We start from the raw sequence: 22,397 nt of genomic DNA, 5'->3' as shown, positions 1-22,397 counted from the left end.
CTTGCCGCCGGGTCCTGAGCTGGCAGACCTCAATGTCTCCGGGGATAATATTTGTACTGCACAACACCGGGACCCAACCCTATCCCAGGCCTGAGAAAATGTATTAATAGTAGATGGTGAACCACAACAATTGGGGGCAGAGTCGGTGTTTCCCCGTTTTGTGGTTCATCAAAGATATGTTGTATCGGGTAAACCAGCTGCGAGGTAAATCCATTGAACAGTTGGTGGTGCCCCAGGATTATCGCAAACTCGTGTTAGAGTTAGCCCACCAGCATTTTCCCAGGGGTCATCGGGTCATGTTCTTGGGATACTACAACGGTTTCACTGGCCCAGTGTGTTCAGAGAGGTAGTAGAACATTGTAAGTCTTGCCCAACTTCCCAGATTACGAGCCCCCAGCCACATTTCCGTTGTCCCCTGGTACCCCTCCCGATTATCAAGGTCCCGTTTGAGCGAATCACTGTGGATCTTGTAGGCCCGATACCGAAGTCCGCTAGAGGGCACCTACACATCCTGGTCGTCCTTGACTATACCACTCTTTACACGGAGGCGGCGCCACTGCGTCATACATCAGCCAAACTCATAGCTTAGGAGTTAATCTAGATGTTTTCTTGAGTGGGTCTGCTTAAGGAGGTTCTGACTGACCAAGGGACTCTGTTTATGTCCAAGGTCATGAGGGAACTCTGTAAGTTGCTCCACATAAAACACGTCCGTGTAACATCCACAAACAGATTGCCTGGTAGAGAGGTTTAATCAAACATTAAAAAATATGTTAAAAAGAGTGGTGTCTAAGAATGGGAGGGACTGGGACCTTCTTCTGCCCTATCTCATGTTCACAGTGCGAGAGGTGCCCCAGGCCTCTACTGGGTTCTCGCCCTTCGAACTGCTATACGGCAGACACCCTCGCAGTCTGTTGGACGTGCCAAAAGAGGCGTGGGAACAACAACCCAAAACGCATAAAAGTGTGGTTGAGTACGTCACCCAGATGCAAGGGCGGATAGAAACTGTTTTACCTCTGGTTAGGAAGCATATGGAGGCAGCGCAATGAGCCAGAGTAGGGTATATATTCGACAGATGCGGGTCCGGAACTTTAACCCGGGTGATCGGGTGTTGGTTCTGGCACCAACTGTAGACAGTAAGTTCCTAGCTAGGTGGCAGGGGCCCTACAAGGTACTCAAATAAATTGGAGAGGTAGATTACAAGGTACGCCAGCCAGGGAGGCGAAAGCCGGAGCAGGTGTACCATGTGAATCTGCTCAAACCATGGAAAGATAGGGAAACCTGTACTGAAGACAGCCCACGACCAGGGTTTCTAGGGGAAGTGGCTTTGGCCCCTCTGTTTTAAGCAAGGGAAGCAGCTGCCACAGTGAATTGCTGACAGCCTCTCCTCTAAACAGACTCTGGAAGCCAGGGAGTTCATTAGTTGGAACACAGACGCACTTCCATAATCCGGCATGACATTATCACTGAGCCTCAGGCAATAGTCCGGTTAAAACCATACTGGGTACCCGCGGCTCGGTAACAAGCCATCGCGGAGGAAGTGCAGCTAATTCTGCAGCTAGACGTCATTGAGGAGTCCAAAAGTGAATGGACCAGTCCCATAGTCTTAATACCCCAGCCGGACGGGACATTTTGGTTCTGTAACGATTTTCGCAAACTAACAGAAATCTTGTTTGATGCATATCCCATGCCTCGGGTGGATGAGCTTATTGAGAGGTTAGGCCAAGCTCTGTATTGTTTTGGACCTCACCAAAGGGTACTGGCAGGTACCCTTGACGGAGGCTGCCAAAGAGAGAACTGCTTTCATCACACCAGAAGGGCTATACCAGTATAAGGTGTTACCCTTTGGTCTGCATGGCGCCCCTGCCACTTTTCACTTCGGCTTACCTGGACGATATTGTCATTCATGGTACCGACTGGGAAAGTTATCTACCAAAAGTGCAGGCTGTAGTGGACTCCCTTAGGAAGGCAATTCGGAATTGGCCCCAACCTGTCACCACTAGGTAAATAAAGTCGTTCCTGGGAACAGTGGGTTATTCCTGGGAACAGTGAGGTTCGTTCCCCATTTTGCCAGTTTAGTGGCTCCGTTGACAGGGCTCCTGAAGGAACGGAAGTCCGTGACGGTCCACTGGAATGAGCAGGCGGAAAAGGCTTTCTCGACTTTGAAGATGGCCCTGTGTGGGTCCCCAGTTTTGGTGACGCCCAACTTCAAAAGTAAGTTTGTGGTACAGGCCGATGCCTCTGAAGTAGGCCTCAGAGCTATACTCTCTCAGGAAGTCAATGGGGAGGAAGATCCCATTGTTTTCCTGAGCCGAAAACTTACCCCAGACGAGACTAGGTACAGTATAGTGGAGAGAGAGTGTCTGGCCATCAAGTGGGCACTTGAGTCTCTCCGCTATTATCTGTTGGGGAGAAAGTTCCGTCTGGTGACTGACCACTCCCCTCTCAAGTGGATCAGCCAAGCCAAAGAGAAGAATGCTCGGGTCGCCAGATGATTCTTATCTTTACAAAACTTCACGTTTTCTGTGGAACATAGGGCAGGCAGGTTACAGGGAAACGCAGATGCCCTGTCCCGGGTACACTGTCTGGCGGGTGTTCACCCCCTCAGGGTTCAACAAAGGGGGGAGGGATGTAGGAAGGCGCAAGGGTTCATCATTGACGGAAGGTATGTGTCACCGAGGATCCTGGCCTCGGTGAGGTAAGAGCCGGTAGTTTTGAGTGTCAGCGGCAGCTAGTGCCGGCTCTTACTGGGAGCAGCCAAAGTGCTGGGTGGGTGGCTCCTCCCCACATTCCAGGCCGGGTCTTTATTGGCCCATATTAAACCCGGCCAGCAGTCTCAGCTGGGTGTGGTTTTCTCCTCTCTGACAGAGGAGCGCTGTCAATCTCTGTGTGATTGGGAACTGAGAATTTTCCTGGGAGTTGAAGAACCTAGATCTCACTGAGAGATGCCTGATGGGAAATGAGCCCTAAAGCCTGCTGTGGACTGCGGGTGGAAAAAGTGCTGACCAGGTGAAGGTTTTTGTTCTGTGAACTTTTCATGGCGTGAACAAACACCAAGACTGCAAACCGTTACTTTTTGTTTTTCCTTATGTGTGAATGAAACACTGAACTGTTTAAGTTAAAGACTTTGTGGTTGCCTCTGTACTGTGTCCACTAGCCTGTCTACCAGAGCAAATCCCCACACCTATTAGAAACAATTAAGCTATTGGGTGGGGGCTGTTTGGACATTTGTCTTTTAGCTACAGTGAAGAATGGTTGCAGACAGTGTCTTTCACTCTGAAGTACTTGATGTGCTTCATTTCTCTTGTGGTGGAGCTGACAGAGAATTCTACAGTAGCTGTCGGGTTCCCCCACATATTACAGCCATGGACATGCTGTGATCAGTTGATTAATGCACTAACAAAAAAGGATGTTCAAAGTAGACACCTCATTTAATAAGCTCCTCCAATTATGTTATAAAGTTAATGGAATAAATTTGTTTGGCAACTTGATAGCTGCCCAACCATACACTCAGTTTGTATATGAATCAGCCAGAACATTAACACCTATATGTCCTATGTGTCCTCCATGGATCAGACTTGTTTTCTCAGAACATCCCACAGATGCTTGAATAGATTTAGATCTGGGAAATATGGGGGCCAAGTCAGCACCTTGTAACCTTTGTCATGTTGCGCAAGCCGTTCCTGAAACTATACTGCACAATGTGGGGAGTTATACTGTATACTACATGCTGAATGGTGTTATATTAAATACTGCATGCTGTGGGTCACCACAGAATACTGTGGAACGTAATACTATATGTTTGAATACTGTGGGGTTATAGTATATGCTGTATACTGTGGAGTGTTACACTATATACTGTGGAGTGGTATACTATATACTGTACTAGAGATGAGCGAATTTTTAAAAGTTCAATTTGGCTGATTCGCCAAAATGTACAAAAAAATTCCCTTCATGACTAATTACTTCGTCACGAGGCGCATTTTTTGTAAGTAGTGGGTGCAATGACAGGGAGCTGCAATAGCGCCACCCCCGTCATTGTACCCCTTTAGATGCCGCATTCATACATGATCGCGGCATCTGAGTGTAAAAACAGTGTGAAATTAACATAAAAAAATGAAATCAAACTTACCACGTCTATTTGCTCACGACGGGCTAGCCGTCGCCATCTTGCTTGAAGATCTGGCACGAAATCTTGCGCGGCGTGAGATTACGTCATCACGCTGGATGACTTCATACGTTACCACGCATGGCATTTCGGCGAAAATTTTCAATCAAGACTACGGCTGGCGGCCAATCGCAATCAAATGGAGAAAGTAAGAATTAGGGTACTTTCACACTTGCGGCAGTGTGATCCGGCGGGCAGTTCTGTCGTCAGAACTGCCCGCCGGATCCGCCGATCTGCCTCTGACTAAAAGCATTTGTGAGACGGATACAGATCCGTCTCACAAATGCATTGCAAGGACGGATCCGTCTCTCCGCTTGTCATGCGGACAGACGGATGCGTCTTGTATATTTTTTCACATTTTTACCGCTCTGCGCATGCACAGGCCGGAAGGACGGATCCGGCATTCCGGTATTTTGAATGCCGGATCCGGCACTAATACATTCCTATGGGAAAAAATGCCGGATCCGGCATTCAGGCAAGTCTTCCGTTTTTTTCGCCGGAGAGAAAACCATAGCATGCTGCGGTTTTCTCTTTTGCCTGATCAGTCAAAACAACTGAACTGAAGACATCCTGATGCAAACTGAACGGATTACTCTCCATTCAGAATGCATGGGGATGAAACTGATCAGTTATTTTCCGGTATAGAGCCCCTGTGACGGAACTCTATGCCGGAAAAGAAAAACGCTAGTGTGAAAGTACCCTAAATTGTTTTGTTTTTTATACTAAACAATTTAATCAGGTTAAATTGATTCGCTTACATGAATAAAGAGGAAATTTGGCTTCGAGGAGAATCAAATTTATCCTGAAATTCGGATCTAATTCTACTTCGTGGGATTCGATTCGCTCATCTCTATACTGTACATTTACGGTAATATTTACCAGAATAAAAAAAAATGGGTTGGGATGTGAAAGGGGATATGGGCTGGGCAAATGGAGATAGGAGGCCCAAGATGGTTAAATAGTCACAGGCCTATGATACACCACTGTCCATGACCCTGTTGCCGATTTACAGATTTTCCTTCCTTGGACCAGTTTTGGTAGGTACTGGTCACTCCATACTGGTAATACTAAGACCTTCAGTTGGCAATGCTCATAGTCAGTTGTCTACTGTACAATAGAATAGCGAAAATGTAGGCAGCAATGCAAAAAATATAGAAGACGGTTGCCAGCGGCTGTAGAAACAATCCCAGTTCTTGGAAATATAGTGCAAAGATTCCACGGCACTCCAACAAGTAAAAGGTATTTTGTGTTTATTCACCAAACAGCAACGCTTCGTTGTCTACTGTAGCTATGACAATTTGCCCCTTATGCTTGTCTATTTTTCCTGCTTCCAATGCTTTCTACTACTCTGACATTCTAACAGGATAATCTATGGAAGATTTGCTTTCAAGCCAGCATAGAAGAGACCTCTGTTGCTCTAAAATAGATGAAATATAAACCAATGTTTGTTTTTGAACATGGCTACATCTTCAAGATGATAATAGTGTTTTCTTTAATAGTAGGCGGATATTTAGCAACTTTACAATGGAGATATCACAGCGACTTCAGAAAGATCCCTATAATCTGTCTTTGAGTCAATGCACACTGTATCAGACAACTTAAAATCAGAATGAATACAAAGATATTTCAAAAGCTTGCCTGACAATAAGGCAGTTGAGATACTATGAAAAATGCATGTATTGTATATTGTTAATATTCTGTCACTTTATTTTTTTAGACGACTATAAAACTTTTGATGTAAACTGTGAGAAAATTGCATGGGAAATAGAAGAATATATCCTTTGTATGTGATCATAACTACAGCCATTTATGATCTAAGGGGGTCATTTATCATTTGTGGTGGTTTGGGTGTCAGTTTTAAGTCTGTCTATGCTCTGTGAGGTTGCATCAAATTTATGAAATGATGCACAGTAATAATATATTTGGTGCAAGTGCAATGCGGTGTATGCCTAAGGGAGGTTTCACATCAGCGTTACGAATTCCGTTATTGTTTTCTGTTATAACATGGTTATAACGGAATTTGTAAGATGGAATTTAAAACAGAAACCTTTAGAGGCATTCCTTTTTGATCTGTCATAATAGAGGTCTATGGGCAAGCAGAACGGATCCGCCTGGTTTCCGTTATCCAGGACGGATAGAAAAAAAGAACTAGAAGATTCAGAATCTGCATGATCGAGCATTAGAGTCAGTCAGGAAGGTATTTGCTGTTTCAGGCTCATAGAGACTTCACTACAGTGAGAGGCACAGTGCTAATAGACCCATGTTCCTGGCCAGCCATATGGAGACAAATACAGACATGCCTTATTGCCAGCCTTAGATTCTGCGGAGAGAGACTTTGAAAAGATACAAAGGAGAAATACTACCTCCATCTTTGCATATATCTATACACTGCTATCACGGAAGATTTGCATTGTGAACTGTTTGGAACTGTGTTTGGATACTGTTGGATGTACTACAAGTCCTATTCTACACTAGGAAAGAGAGACTTGTATATTTTCTATAACTGGCTTGATTACTGACTCCGGCACCATTTGTTAGCCAGAGCCCCTACATCTCCTGCTTTGCACCTGTACCAGACCCAAAACACCAAGGGCACCCCAATTACAATGAGTGTTATAGTTCTAGTTCCTGATTCACAGGGGGTGAAGGTAGTGGGACCCCCACTGATCTGATATTGATGATAAATCCTAAGGATTGGTCATCGAAACCTTAATCCTGGAAACCCCATTTAAAGGGAACCTGTCACTGGGATTTTGTGTACAGAGCTGAGGACATGGGTTGCTAGATGGCCGCTAGCACATCTGCAATACCTAGTCCCCATAGCTCTGTGTGCTTTTATTGTGTAAAAAAACTATTTGATACATATGCAAATTAACCTGATATGAGTCCTGTCCCTGACTCATCTCACATACAGGACTCATCTCAGGTTAATTTACATATGGATCAAATAGTTTTTTTTTTACACAATAAAAGCACACAGAGGTATGGGGACTGGGTATTGTGGATGTGCTAGCGGCCATCTAGCAACCCATGTCCTCAGCTCTATACCCAAAATCCAGGTGACAGGTTCCCTTTAACCCCTTAAGGACTTAGGGCGTACCGGTACATCCTAAGTTTAAATAGTGATTGCGGCGCCCCGGGGGTTAATCCGAACAGGATGACGGCTGAAATCATTCAGCCGGCATCCTGTCACAACGCCAGGAGGGGGTCATGTGACCCCCCCCCCCCGTGTCGGAGATCGCAGCAAACCGCAGGTCAATTCAGACCTGCGGTTTGCTGCGCTTTCTGCAGTTTCTGATCCCCGCGATCCCTGACTGCGGGGATCAGAAACTTTAGTGTGCCTAGAATAAAGATTCTGCACCCCTGCATGATTTTATGCCGGCGGGTGGTGCAGGAGGGGGGTTGTGGGCGGTGGGGAGTGTTGCGGGAGGCGGGCGGTGCGGCAGGCGGGATCGCGATCCCCGCCCGCCTCCCCTTGAAAATTTGTTGGTGTACAGTGGTTATACCAGAGTGTCAGCACATTGCTGACACTCTGGTATAAACGGCTGACATCTGTGCAGATGTCAGCCGTTTAACCCTTTCCATGCCGCGGTCCATACTGGATCGCGGAATGGAAAAGGTTAATTGTCAGGGTCAAGGGGCTCCCTCCCTCTCCCATCGGGGGGCTGCTGTGCCTTTGCAGCCCCCAGACAGGATGGGGTTACAGAGGTAGGGAGCCCCCATCCTTACCCTTCCCGTCTGCGCAGTTCTGGCCACTACTGAGCAGACGGGGAAGGTTCCCATGGCAACAGGATGCCTTCTCAGGCGTCCTGCTGCTCCATGGTTCTGAACAGATCTATGCTAAAGGCATAGATCTGTTCAGACAAAGTGTAAGTACAGTACAGTACACTATATAGTGTACTGTATTATACAGACATCAGACCCACTGGATCTTCAAGAGCCAAAGTTAAGATTAAAAAAATAAAACATTTATCACTGAATAAAAATAAAAAAATAAAATACACTACACATATTAGGTATCGCCGCGTCCGTAACGATCCTGATCTATAAAATGTTACTTTCCCCGCACTGTGAATGCCATAAAAATAAAAAAATAAAAACTATGAGAAAATTAGAAATTTTGCCCACCTTACTTCCCAAAAAAGGTAATAAAAGTGATAAAAAAAGTTGCATGTACGCCAAAATAGTACCAATCAAACCGTCATCTCATCCCGCAAAAATCGTACCCTACCCAAGATAATTGCCCAAAAACTGAAAAAACTATGGCTCTTAGACTATGGAAACACTAAAACTAAAAATGAAATCATTGTGTAAAACTTACATAAATAAAAATAAAGTATACATATTAGGTATCGCCGCGTCCGTATCAACTGGCTCTATAAATATATCACATGACCTAACCCCTCAGATGACCACCGTAAAAAAATAAAAATAAAAACGGTGTAAAAAAAGCCATTTTTTGTCATCTTACGTCACAAAAAGTGTAATAGCAAGCGATCAAAAAGTCATTTGCACCCCAAAATAGTGTCAATCAATAGTGCCAATCAAACCGTCATCTCATCCCACAAAAAATGAGACCCTAATTAAGATAATCGCCCAAAAACTGAAAAAAATATGGCTCTTAGACTATGGAGACACTAAAAGTCATTGTATAAAACTTACATAAATAAAAAAAATTGTATACATATTAGGTATCGCCGCGTCCGTGACAACCTGCTCTATAAAATTACCACATGATCTAACCTGTCAGATGAATGTTGTAAATAACAAAAAAAAAAGTGCCAAAAAAGCTATTTCTTGTTACCTTGCCGCACAAAAAGTATAATATAGAGCAACTAAAAATCATATGTACCCTAAACTAGTACCAACAATACTGCCACCCTATTCCGTATTTTCTAAAATGGGGTCACTTTTTTGGAGTTTCTACTCTAGGGGTGCATCAGGGAGTCTTCAAATGGGACATTTTGAAGTGTCAAAAAAACAGTCCAGCAAAATCTGCCTTCCAAAAACCGTATGGCATTCCTTTCCTTCTGTGCCCTGCCGTGTGCCCGTACAGCAGTTTACGACCACATATGGGGTGTTTCTGTAAACTATAGAATAAGGGCCATAAATAATGAGTTTTGTTTGGCTGTTAACACTTGCTTTGTAACTGGAAAAAAAATATTAAAATGGAAAATCTGCCCAAAAAGTGAAATTTTGAAATTGTATCTCTATTTTCCATTAAATCTTGTGCAACACCTAAACGGTTAACAAAGTTTGTAAAATCAGTTTTGAATACCTTGAGGGGTGTAGTTTCTTAGATGGGGTCACTTTTATGGAGTTTCTACTCCAGGGGTGCATCAGGGGGGGCTTCAAATGGGACATGGTGTCAAAAAAACTGTCCAGCAAAATCTGGCTTCCAAAAACCATATGGCGCACCTTTCAGTCTACGCCCTACTGTGTGCCAGTACAGTAGTTTACGGCCACATATGGGGTGTTTCTGTAAACGGCAGAGTCAGGACAATAAAGATACAGTCTTGTTTGGCTGTTAACCCTTGCTTTGTTAGTGGAAAAAATGGGTTAAAATTGAAAATTAGGCAAAAAAATGAAATTCTCAAATTTCATCCCCATTTGCCAATAACTCTTGTGCAACACCTAAAGGGTTAAAAAAGTTAGTAAAATCAGTTTTGAATACCTTGAAGGATGTAGTTTATAGAATGGGGTCATTTTTGGGCGGTTTCTATTATGTAAGCCACGCAAAGTGACTTCAGACCTGTAGTGGTCCCTAAAAATTGGGTTTTTGTAAATTTCTGAAAAATTTCAAGATTTTCTTCTAAACTTCTAACCCTTGTAACATCCCCAAAAAATAAAATATCATTCCCAAAATAATTCAAAAAATGAAGTAGACATATGGGGAATGTTAAGTCATCACAATTTTTGGGGGTATTACTATGTAATACAGAAGTAGAGAAACTGAAACTTTGAAATTTGCTAATTTTTCCAAATTTTGGGTAAATTAGGTATTTTATTATGCAAAAAAATTACCAGTGTCATGAAGTACAATATGTGACGAAAAAACAATCTCAGAATGGCCTGGATAAGTCAAAGTGTTTTAAAGTTATCAGCACTTAAAGGACACTGGTCAGATTTGCAAAAAATGGCCAAGTCCTTAAGGTGAAATAGGGCTGAGTCCTTAAGGGGTTAAAGCAATGGACACATTTGGAGCTTTTTTTATTACTGATATACATGTATTTTGGTCTAAAAAGCACTTTCGTAATAGGTTTTTAAGTAAAATTGTTGCACCGTTTATCTTCTGAAGCTAAAATGTTTTATACTATATAGCCAGCTGCAGAAAGATGTTGCTTCACAAAATCCTAAGACTGCCTGTCTGACCACATTTTCTTCAGCCCCTCTCTTACCTTTCCTGTATGATCTTCTAAGATCTAATTTATTCATTAAAAAAAGCATAAAGAATTCACTCCATGCTTCCTTCATAGCTCAAAATAAAGCAAACCAATTTGATGCTAATATAAAAAATCATGACATCTTTTTCTAATAATGTAGACTCACCACAATAAAAAGCTATGGAAAGTAAAGCAAGATACCACAAACTTGGTCGTAAGGAAACTGTTGGAAATATTTTCCTTCCAGTTGGAGAGTGTCCCTAATAAAATTAACAGAAGTGCTTAGCTACTAGTTTAACTAAACCTCCACTCATTGGAAAAGTAAAAATGTGAGGAACCTTGAGGTCCATAAGACTACTTTATTTTCTGAAAAAGGCATGTCAAGGAAAAGTAAGCTGTAGATTAATTAACTTGAGCAGACACTTTCTCTCTGACATAAAAAAATGTCTGCCCTTGATTAATATTAAATATGCAAGTACTGTAGAAGGAGAATAATGCTTAAGAAAATGTTCTCATGGAGATGTACAATGTGAATATAATTGCATAAAAGCTTTTTCCTTCGTTTTCTTTTAAAAGTTATTAGCATTAGCGACATCTTTCTTGAATGCTCTAGAAAACTCTTTCCTTCCAGGATGACCAATTTCAGCATGAGTCGTGAATCATTTTTATTAAAAATAGAATAGAAATGTACATTCAGTGTTCTTAGCTTATGCCTCATCTGTATCAGTCCTTGTACATTATAAAGGATTATCGATTCATAAATATAATTTACCTCATCACAGCAATAGATGTCTCATTGACATCAATGTACACATGACTCTCTGACTCTTGACTTATAAACTGCCAGCAAAATGACTGGTTAAGTCGGTCCTTTCCTCTTCAATGATTGCAGATGCAGCCATTCTTAATCAGTCTCTTTGAGCCAGTGTAGTGCGTTATCTCTTCATGAAAGACAACAAAAGCCATTGAAAAGCCTTTGAAAGAGTTTATTTAATGCACCATTGTTCTTAAGAAAGTTCATCGAGAAACAAAATAAGAATGGATGCATCTGTTAGGCTACTTTCACACTAGCGTTCGATCGGATCCGTTCTGAACGGATCCGATCATAATAATGCAGACGGAGGCTCCGTTCAGAACGGATCCGTCTGCATTATTTTGGCATATAAAAGCTAAGTGTGAAAATAGCCTCGGACGGATCCGTCCAGACTTTCAATGTAAAGTCAATGGGGGACGGATCCGCTTGAAGATTGAGCCATATTGTGGCATCTTCAAACGGATCCGTCCCCATTGACTTACATTGTAAGTCTGGACGGATCCGCACGCCTCCGCACGGCCAGGCGGACACCCGAACGCTGCAAGCAGCGTTCAGCTGTCCGCCTGTCCGTGCGGAGGCGAGCGGAGCGGAGGCTGAACGCCGCCAGACTGATGCAGTCTGAGCGGATCCGCATCCATTCAGACTGCATCAGGGCTGGACGGAAGCGTTCGGGTCCGCTCGTGAGCCCCTTCAAACGGAGCTCACGAGCGGACCGACGAACGCTAGTGTGAAAGTAGCCTAAATTAGAATAAACTTAACAGGGCAGGCATTCTTTAAAGGCACCTTTGGGGCAATTTTTTTTATTGCATTTTACTCATTGTGAGCTAAAAATCATATATTTTTTTCAATTGGTCTTTATTAATAATAGTGAGCCCCTTTCTCTGTATAGCCTTGAGATTCTCTAGTAGCATGTTCTGTATTTTTTTTGTATTTCATCAGGCGGCTCAGCTGAATGCTCCTTAGGCTACTTTCACACTCACGTTTTGGCTTTCCGTTTGTGAGATCCATCACAGTTTTGCCCTATTACATTCTGAATGGAAAAGGATCCCCTCAGAATGCATCAGTTTGCCTCCAATCAGTCTCCATTCCACTCTGGAGGCGGACACCAAAACGCTGCCTGCAGTGTTTTTCTGTCCGCTTGGCGAAACTGAGCCAAACGGATCCGTCCTGGCACACAATGTAAGTCAATGTAAGTGGGGACGGATCCGTTTTCTCTGACACAATCTGGCACAATAGAAAAGGGATCCGTCTCCCATTAACTTTCAGTGGAGTTCATGACGGATATGTCTTGGCTATGTTACAGATGAAACAAATGGACCCATTCATGACCGATGCATGCGGTTGTATTATTTTAACGGATCTGTTTTTGCAGATCATGATGGATTGTGAAAGTAGCTATGCTTTGGGCAGATCCGTCATGGACGGATCTGTTCAGATAATACAACTGTCTGCATACGTTCAGAACGGATTCATTTGTATTATCTTTAACATAGCCAAGACGGATCTGTCTTGAACACCATTGAAAATCAATGGAGGACGGATCCGTTTTCTATTGTGCCAGATTGTGTCAGTGAAAACGGATCTCTCCCCATTGACTTACATTGTGTGCCAAGACGGATACGTTTGGCTCAGTTTCATCAGACGGACACCAAAACCTTGCAAGCAGCGTTTTGGTGTCCTCCTTCAAAGCGGAATGGAGACTGAACTGATGCATTTTGAGCGGATCCTTTTCCATTCAGAATGCAAACTGATCCGTTTTGGACCGCTTGTGAGAGCCCTGAACGGATCTCACAAACGGAAAGCCAAAACTTCTGATCGCTGACCTCCTAAACACTCATTATAGCTCAAGCCTTATGTTACTGATAAGAATGTGGCTTCATAAGGGTTTATGACCTTTTAGTAATTTAAGGTTGATCTACACAAAGTGAAAGAATGACTCACACAGCTAGACAAGCAGTAAATTTTTTGAGACAGACTGGCTAAATATTTTTAACCACCTCTCTGTTTCTAAATGGACGTTCCAGAACGTCCGTTCAGAAACTGCAGCTGCACGCTAATCGTGCAGCTGCTGATCAGGTTGCCCGCTGTCAGTGACAGCAGGGCAACCCAGAGAGAAGGCAGGGACAGTGCCCAGGTGTCCCTGCCTTCTGGATAGTTGCATACACAGCGCTCACCAAGCGCTGTGTATGCAGAGCAGGAAGCGCTATGTGCTTCCTGTTCCGGCCCGGAGAGTGCAGGAGCTGTGAGGTCTTTCACAGACCTCGATCAGCCCTGCACTGAGGCTGTACAGCGCTGTATTGCGCTGTACAGCCTCTCTAGGGGGTGCATTTCTCCTGTAACTGGGGCTACTATGTCAGCCCCAGTTACAGGATAAATCAACAGTGAAAAAAAAATAAGAAAAGTGAGGTAAATGTCCCCCAGACGTCTTGTATGACCTTATGGGGGACGAAAAGTGTAAAAAAAAATAATAATAAAACAAAAATAATAAAAAAATAAAATAAAAAAAGGTTTCACATGTAAAAAAAAAAAAATCCCCAAGTAAGGATTACATTTTTTTTAAAAATAGAAAAAATAAAATAGACATATTCGGTATTGCCGCGTCCGTGACAGTCGGCTCTATGAATATATCACATAATCGACCCAGTCCAATAAACACCATTAAAAAAAATTAAAAATAACTGTCAAAACAAGCAATTTTTGTCACCTTACATCACAAAAAATGCAACACCAAGTGATCAAATAAGGCGTATGTCCAATAAATTGGTACCAATAAAACCGTCACCTCATCCCGCAAAAAATGAGCCCCTACATAAGAAAATCTCTCAAAAAATAAAAAAACTATAGCTCTTAGAACATGGAGACACTAAAACATAATTGTTTTGGTTTTAAAAATGCTATTATTTTGTAAATCTTTAATAAAAAAGGAAAAGTATACATATTAGGTATCGCCACGTCCGTAACAATCTGCTCTATAAAAATGTCACTTGACTGAACCCCTCAGGTGAACACTGTAAAAATAAATAAAAACTGTGCTAAAACAACAAATTTTTTGGTAACCTTGCCCCATAAAGTGTTATAATGAATGAGCAAAAAATCATATGTACCCAAAAATAGTACCAATAAAACTGGCACCTTATCCCCTAGTTTCCAAAATGGGATCACTTCTTGGGAGTTTCTACTTTAAGGGTGCATCAGGGGGGCTTTAAATGGGACATGGCATCTAAAAACCATGTGATGTTCCTTTTCTTCTGCGCCCGGCCGTGTGCCCATACAACAGTTTATGACCACATGTGGGGTGTTTCTGTAAACCGCAGAATCTAGGTAATAAATATTGAATTTTGTTTGGCTGTTAACCATCAATGTGTTAAAGAAAAAATTTGATCAAAATGGAAAATCTGCCCAAAAAGTGAAATAAAAAAATTTGATCTCCATTTTCCTTTAATTCTTGTGGAACGCGTAAAGGGTTAACAAAGTTTGTAAAATCAGTTTTAAGTAACTTGAGGGGTGTAGTTTCTACAATGGGGTCATTTATGGGGGTATCCACTATGTAGGCCCCACAAAGTGACTTCAGACCTGAACTGGTCCTTAAAAAGTGGGTTTTGGCAATTTTCTTAAAAATGTAAAGAATTGCTTCTAAACTTCTAAGCCTTGTAACGTCCTAAAAAAATAAAATGACTTTTCCAAAATTATGCCAACATAAAGTAGACATATGGGGAATGTTAAGTAATAAATATTTTATGAGGTATCACTTTCTGTTTTAAAAGCAGAGAAATTGAAATTTAGAAAATTGCAAATTTTTCTAAATTTCGGGTCAATTTGGGATTTTTTCATAAATAAAGGTTAAATATATTGACTCAAATTTATGACTATCATGAAGTACAGTGTGTCACAAGAAAACAGTCTCTGAATGACTTGGATAAGTAAAGGCGTTCCAAAGTTATTACCACATAAAGTGAGATATGTCCGTTTTGCTAAATTAGGCCTGGGAAGTGGTTTATAAAGACCAGCTGAAAAATAATTTTTAACCCAAATTTTGGATAATGCAATCCTTTAAAAAAAATATATATATCCCCCAAAGGTGTACATAGCCTTTAAATGGGTTGTCCGAGTTATGCAAAAAAATAAATAAATTGTAAATCTGATGGTCAGCAATATATAGATAAGGAAAGCAAGTTTAAGGCAAAAAATATATATTTACTCATTTCTCTAGTTCTGTTCTGGCCCCTTTTGTTTACATTTAGTTGCAGAGCTGTAGGGGTATGTAACAACAATCTGAGGTTTTCATCATGAATATTTATGGATGTCAACAACCCCCCCCCCCCCCCTCCCACCGCTTTGCAAATGACATTGCTGATTCACATAAGATCTTCCTCCTACCTGTTCTTGTGCAATGCTCTGCAGACACTTATTCACAGCCATGAGAAGAGTAAGGAGGAGAGAACGCCTCTGGTCTTTGTCAGCTCTATGTTTACAAGGTGAGGAGGGAGGAGGCAGGAGCTCCAGCCCTGCAGGAGCTCCAGCCCTGAGTCTGTGCTGCTGATGGTAGAATGGGTTAAACTTTGCAGAAGAATCCAGTGGGAGGGGAGACACAGGGCAGACAGCTCAGCCAACAGATTGTGCAGTACAGGGGGTGTGGCTTGTTGCTCCAACCAGCACAGCCTTCACAGTGACATTCCATGCACAGAGGCAGCCTGCTCCCTCAGGCTTGTGCACAGTATGTCATCAGAGCAGGGAAAGAAGCTGACATCACAGGTCATGTGACCCTCAGCTAACCAGGAGAACAGGGCCACTGTAGATGAAATAAGTGAATTGTAAACTCTTTTCATAAAAAAAAAGAATAATAATAATTTGGACAAACCCTTTAAGTAACCTCTTTTTTTCTCTGCTGCAAATCCACTGTTTCCAGGTCCCATATACAGTACAGACCAAAAGTTTGGACACACCTTCTCATTCAAAGAGTTTTCTTTATTTTCATGACTATGAAAATTGTAGATTCACACTGAAGGCATCAAAACTATGAATTAAAACATGTGGAATTATGTACATAACAAAAAAGTGTGAAACAACTGAAAATATGTAATATTCTAGGTTCTTCAAACTAGCCAGCTTTTTGCTTTGATTACTGATTTGCACACTCTTGGAATTCTCTTGATGAGCTTCAAGAGGTAGTCACCTGAAATGGTCTTTCAACAGTCTTGAAGGAGTTCCCAGAGATGCTTAGCACTTGTTGGCCCTTTTGCCTTCACTCTGCGGTCCAGCTCATCCCAAACCATCTCGATTGGGTTCAGGTTCAGTGACTGTGGAGGCCAGGTCATCTGGCGCAGCACCCCATCACTCTCCTTCATAGTCAAATAGCCCTTACACAGCCTGGAGGTGTGTTTGGGGTCATTGTCCTGTTGAAAAATAAATGATGGTCCAACTAAACGCAAAATGGATGGAATAGCATGCCGCTGCAAGATGCTGTGGTAGCCATGCTGGTTCAGTATGCCTTCAATTTGGAATAAATCCCCAACAGTGTCACCAGCAAAGCACCCCCACACCATCACACCTCCTCCTCAATGCTTCACGGTGGGAACCAGGCATGTAGAGTCCATCCGTTCACCTTTTCTGCGTCGCACAAAGACACGGTGGTTGGAACCGAAGATCTCAAATTTGGACTCATCAGACCAAAGCACAGATTTCCACTGGTCTAATGTCCATTTCTTGTGTTCTTTAGCCCAAACAAGTCTCTTCTGCTTGTTGCCTGTCCTTAGCAGTGGTTTCCTAGCAGATATTCTACCATGAAGGCCTGATTCACACAGTATCCTCTTAACAGTTGTTCTAGAGATGTGTCTGCTGCTAGAACTCTGTGTGGCATTGACCTGGTCTCTTATCTGAGCTGCTGTTAACCTGCGATTTCTGAGGCTGGTGACTCGGATGAACTTATCCTCTGCAGCAGAGGTGACTCTCGGTCTTCCTTTCCTGGGGTGGTCCGCATGTGAGCCAGTTTCTTTGTAGCGCTTAATGGTTTTTGTGACTGCACTTCGGGACACTTTAAAAGTTTTCCCAACTTTTTCGGACTGACTGACCTTCATTTCTTAAAGTAATGATGGCCACTCGTTTTTCTTTACTTAGCTGCTTTTTTCTTGCCATAATACAAATTCTAACAGTCTATTCAGTAGGACTATCAGTTGTGTATCCACCTGACTTCTCCACAACGCAACTGATGGTCCCAACCCCATTTATAAGGCAAGAAATCCCACTTATTAAACCTGACAGGGCACACCTGTGAAGTGAAAACCTTTTCAGGTGACTACCTCTGGAAGCTCATCAAGAGAATGCCAAGAGTGTGCAAAGCAATAATCAAAGCCAAAGGTGGCTAGTTTGAAGAACCTAGAATATGACATATTTTCAGTTGTTTCACACTTTTTTGTTATGTATATAATTCCACATGTGTTAATTCATAGTTTTGATGCCTTCAGTGTGAATCTACAATTTTCATAGTCATGAAAATAAAGAAAACTCTTTGAATGAGAAGGTGTGTCCAAACTTTTGGTCTGTACTGTACGTTCACATAAATTGGCTACCAGCTTCTCAGACTGCCTTGTGCATACTGAAATGAACATAACATAAATGAGATGATGCAACACTAGTTTAGGCAATACTGTCTGTAAATAATATAGCCTGTTGCATTAATTTTGTATTTGCTGGTGTGTTTTCTTTTGTACTATACTGGTCTGCTCTGTTCCTTAACAATCCCACGCATATACAAAGAAATGAAAGCCACAGATATGAAGTACAGAAACAGGATCAGGAGTAGAATTAGTAACCTGAAGGATCCAAAGAATCCCAGTCTTAGACGTAACGTACTGAGTGGAATGGTATCTCCACAGAACATGGCAACAATGACAGCTGAGGTGATCACATCATATTAATCATGTCAAAAAATGCATATGTACATAGCTATAGCACACTTTAGCTCACTGTAAAGGACAGTGGGTGTGGACCCACTGTGCCAACCAACCAGTGTGACTTTATGCTAAACCTGGCGGTTCCCTGGTATTCACCCTTTAACCCTTATTCAGGGATCTGGACTTCACCGCAGGGAATCAACCAGACTGCTACCTCCTGAGTAGTCCTGGTGTAGTTCTGAGTAGTCTTGGTGTAGTCCTGCTGAACCACAGGACTTAGGTAAAAAGGGTAGTCTGAACAGAGTCCAAAGTCAGGGCATGTTGAGTACAAGCGTAATTCAGGTCACAGTTCCAAGGTTGGGGCAGTCACCAATGAGCGGAAACGGTAGACAGGCATGGTATGGCACATAGATATTCATACAAAAGATCACCTTCGCTGGCTCCTAGCAACTAGAAAATCCCAAAGCTCAGGCAAGGAGGTGGATCCACAGCTAAATAGGGAGACTAATCAAGCAGCACCTGAACGGGGCAGGAGGAAGGGATTAACTCTTGCAGTGTTGAAGGAAAGTTCACAGATCACTATTCCCGATTCATGGGGAAAAAAGAGCCACGCCTGCACTTGTCCAGAACAGCAAGACAGCGGCGGACACGGACTGTCGGCATGACATACACGTTACATACCTTCTACAATAAATAATAGCATTAAAATCGATTTTGGAACTAGAGGTTAAAAGCTATAAGGGAGTTTTGATCTGTCAGGATCCATGACACAACGGATCCATTATGTCTGTCATACACCTGTAATAACAGAAGCTGTGAGATTTTTGTGAACTGAGACTAAGTCAAGTTGTCCAAATTTTCTTCAAAACTGTCCCCTGTAGCGTCTGACTCTGTTCTTATATGACAGGAAATGGCAAGCGATGAACTGAAGGAACTTAGGAACACACTGACAAAAGAAGCTATCAGAGAACATCAGATGGCAAAGACAGGAGGCACTCAGACAGACTTACTGCAATGTGAAAAATGTAAGAAGAAGAACTGCACCTACAACCAGGCAAGTGGCTTGTATAATAAAGAAATATCTAATAATCACTAGAAAAATATTTCCTAAAATCCGATTTTCATTCATTATTCTCCTGACTTATCTTTGAAAGCAATAAGTTTAAACACGTGAAGATTGAAATAACTGAACCATGTCTGCTTGTTGTGTATTCATGCCCAGTCCTTCATCTTTTTCTTCTGATGACTCGACCTTCAGATAGACAGATAAAACCACATATTGCATTCATACCAATAGTCCTGAACCAAGACACTAAAATGGCTGAAAAAATGCCATAAACCCTAAAAATGCACAAATGCAACACAAAAATGCCATGCAAAAACACTTTGGGGGACATTTATTAAGACCACCACAATTATTAATAGATGCATACCTCAATAATTGTGGCACATCTGTGAAGGTCCAAAAATTTGAACTTATAAAAAAAAAATCCAAATGAGGCCCTAAACCTCCACAAAGCTGCAAAATTTTGCCAAACTTTGCAACTTTTTTATATCAGGTTATAAGGGAAAATAATAGCATTCTTAATACAGAATGCTTAGTAAAATGTCCAATGAGGGGTTAAAAATAATAAACAAATTTAACTCACCCCATCCACTTGGTCGCTTAGCTGATCTCCACTTTCTACTTTCTTCAGGACCTGGCTAAAGGACCTTTGATGACCTCAATGCGCTCATCACATGGTCCATCACGATGGTGATGGACCATGTGATGAGTGCAGTGATGTCATGAAAGGTCCTTTAGCCAGGTCCTGAAGAAAGTAGAACAGGAGATCCGCTTTGCGATCAAGTGGATGGGGTGAGTTAAATTTGTTTATTATTTTTAACCCCTCAATGGACATTTTACTAAGCATTCTGTATTAAGAATGCTATTATTTTCCCTTAAAACCATGCTATAAGGGAATATAGAGCTTGCTGTGATTTTCACGCAACGCACAAGTGATGCGTGAAAATCACCGCTCATGTACACAGCCCCATTGAAGTGAATGGGTCTGGATTCAGTGCGGGTGCAATGCGTTCACCTCACGCATTGCACCCGCGCAGAATTGACGCCCGTGTAAAAGGGGCCTAAGTGATCACTGCCTGGCCCTGTCAACTGGTGGAGGTACAGTCAGGAATGAAAAGGAGCTGAGCATTCGGTGCAACTGCAACAAGGGCTATCTACACAATAGAGATTGACAATTGTTTTTTCAAATTTGTTTAACATGAAAACTACAGTACATTTAAATAATAGGTAATTTTCTGATGACACATACCCTTTAATTCATCCAGGTGCAGACACGCAGTGCAGATGAGCCAATGACAACTTTTGTGTTATGCAATGAATGTGGACATCGTTGGAAGGTTAGTACCATATGATATCTAAACATGCTGTATCATTTTGGGCATACTCACATAAGATTGCAGAAATCTGCTAAAAAATCGGACTGGTCTTGTTTCTCACATGGATTTCTGTGACTGTCCCATTTTAATGTAATTGGCACCAAAACAACCTCCATTCAGACTTGCGATTCAACACAAATATCACATTTTCCTCCTGTTTTCCTCTTTGTCTGACTGCCAATCGCCAGTTTCTTTTGTGCCAACCTCTTTCAGTAGAATTGAGCCTAAAGACAAAAAGTTGGGGTTTTATTTTTTCTTATTATGCTTAATTTACTTAGACCTTAAGCAATTTTGGTGGCCTAGCCTATAGACCAGGGGTGCACAACCTGCGGCCCGCATGCGGCCCCCAGAGCCATGGTTGGCGGCCCCTGTCCTGCTGGGCAGAAACACATCTTCAAAGTTGTGGGCATGTTCTGTAAATTAAATGATGCAAATCCTCAAACAATCCATGTTAATTCCAGGTTGTGAGGCACCAAAATACGAAAAAAGTCAAGGGGGTGAATACTTTTGCAAGGCACTGTATATATATATGTATATATATATATATATATATATATAAAGAAAATGCTAGCAAAAAAATGTAAAATAAATACAATACAAGTAAAATAAAACTATTAAAAGGAAAAACTGCTAAATTAAGTTGTTCATTGTCATATTATGTGGCAAAAATATATATTTTGAAATAATAATAAGTGATTATAAAAATTAAAAAATAAATAAAATGCAAATAAAAGGAAAACAAAGGAAAATGTGCAAAATAAAAAAGTGTGTCCCCCAAAGGTCTTTTTGTAGAAGAAATATATAAAAAATTAAGTAAAAAAAAAAGAAAAAATTGTAAAATACATAAAAAACGTCCACACCAACCAAAACCATTATAATTATTACCCCATTCATGTGAAACTATACATATTGTATAATAAAACGATCCAACACATATAGGGAACTAATTATAATATTTGCATACTTAAATAATGAGCTATAGTTTGTACACATTTTTTTTAAGTCATTTTAATGCACTTTTTTTCCTAATTAAACAATAAATATATTAAAAAGCCCTGTGTTATGTAATAAAAAGCTGCAAAAGTTATTTTGGTTGTACAAAAAATAAAAAAGTTATAAGTGTTTTAACCACGTGCGCTGAATCACAAAAAAGTGACTGGTCATAAAGGCCTTTTCAGGCCTGGTCATTAAAGGGTTAACCAATAAGTGCTTTCCCGGCTAGTAAGACCTCATACACATGACCGTACCTTTTTCTTCTGGTCCGCAGGACACCAGCCATGTGTGTTCTGCATTTTGCAGAACGGAGTAACGGATGCGGACAGCACATGGAGTGCTGTCCCCATTTTTTGCGGCCCTGTTGAAGTGAATGGGTCCACATCCAAGCCACATAAAAATAAATGCGGCTCAGATGCAGATCAAAACAATGGCCGTCTGCGTGAGCCTTCAGTGAAAGTGCTTACTGGTTATTGCATCTACAGTATATCTGGGGGTGCAGGAGGTGGTAATAACCAGTGAGTGCCGTCCTCTGCAGTGAAGGAAAGCGCTCATTAGTGAATAGGAGGCAGGAAGGAAACATTGCCACTTAACCTCTTCTGGACATAGGGCGTACAGGTACGCCCTTATGTCCTGGTACTTTACGCCCTGTGTATTTTCGATCACCGCCGCGCGGCAGGCGGTGATCGGAACCCGGTGCCTGCTCAAAT

At 41.8% G+C, this 22,397-nt stretch overlaps 1 protein-coding gene across 3 annotated transcripts in view; it reads left to right on the top strand.

Annotated features, from left to right (window-relative positions):
• The window catches only part of LOC122933255 (transcription elongation factor A protein 3-like), a 102,154-nt gene that overhangs the window by 68,278 nt on the left and 11,479 nt on the right, over positions 1-22,397 (top strand). For all 3 annotated transcript variants that reach the window (XM_044288131.1, XM_044288132.1, XM_044288130.1), the window contains 4 exons: positions 5,883-5,939; positions 18,104-18,258; positions 19,160-19,306; positions 20,584-20,655. In XM_044288131.1, coding sequence (XP_044144066.1) covers positions 5,883-5,939; positions 18,104-18,258; positions 19,160-19,306; positions 20,584-20,655 — 431 coding nt within the window. The remainder of the gene's footprint in view (positions 1-5,882; positions 5,940-18,103; positions 18,259-19,159; positions 19,307-20,583; positions 20,656-22,397) is intronic.

Source organism: Bufo gargarizans, chromosome 3 (genome assembly GCF_014858855.1).
Source record: "Bufo gargarizans isolate SCDJY-AF-19 chromosome 3, ASM1485885v1, whole genome shotgun sequence".
NCBI lineage: Eukaryota > Metazoa > Chordata > Amphibia > Anura > Bufonidae > Bufo > Bufo gargarizans.
The sequence above is the reverse complement of the archived record's forward strand: the minus strand, read 5'-3'. Positions and strand labels throughout refer to the sequence as shown.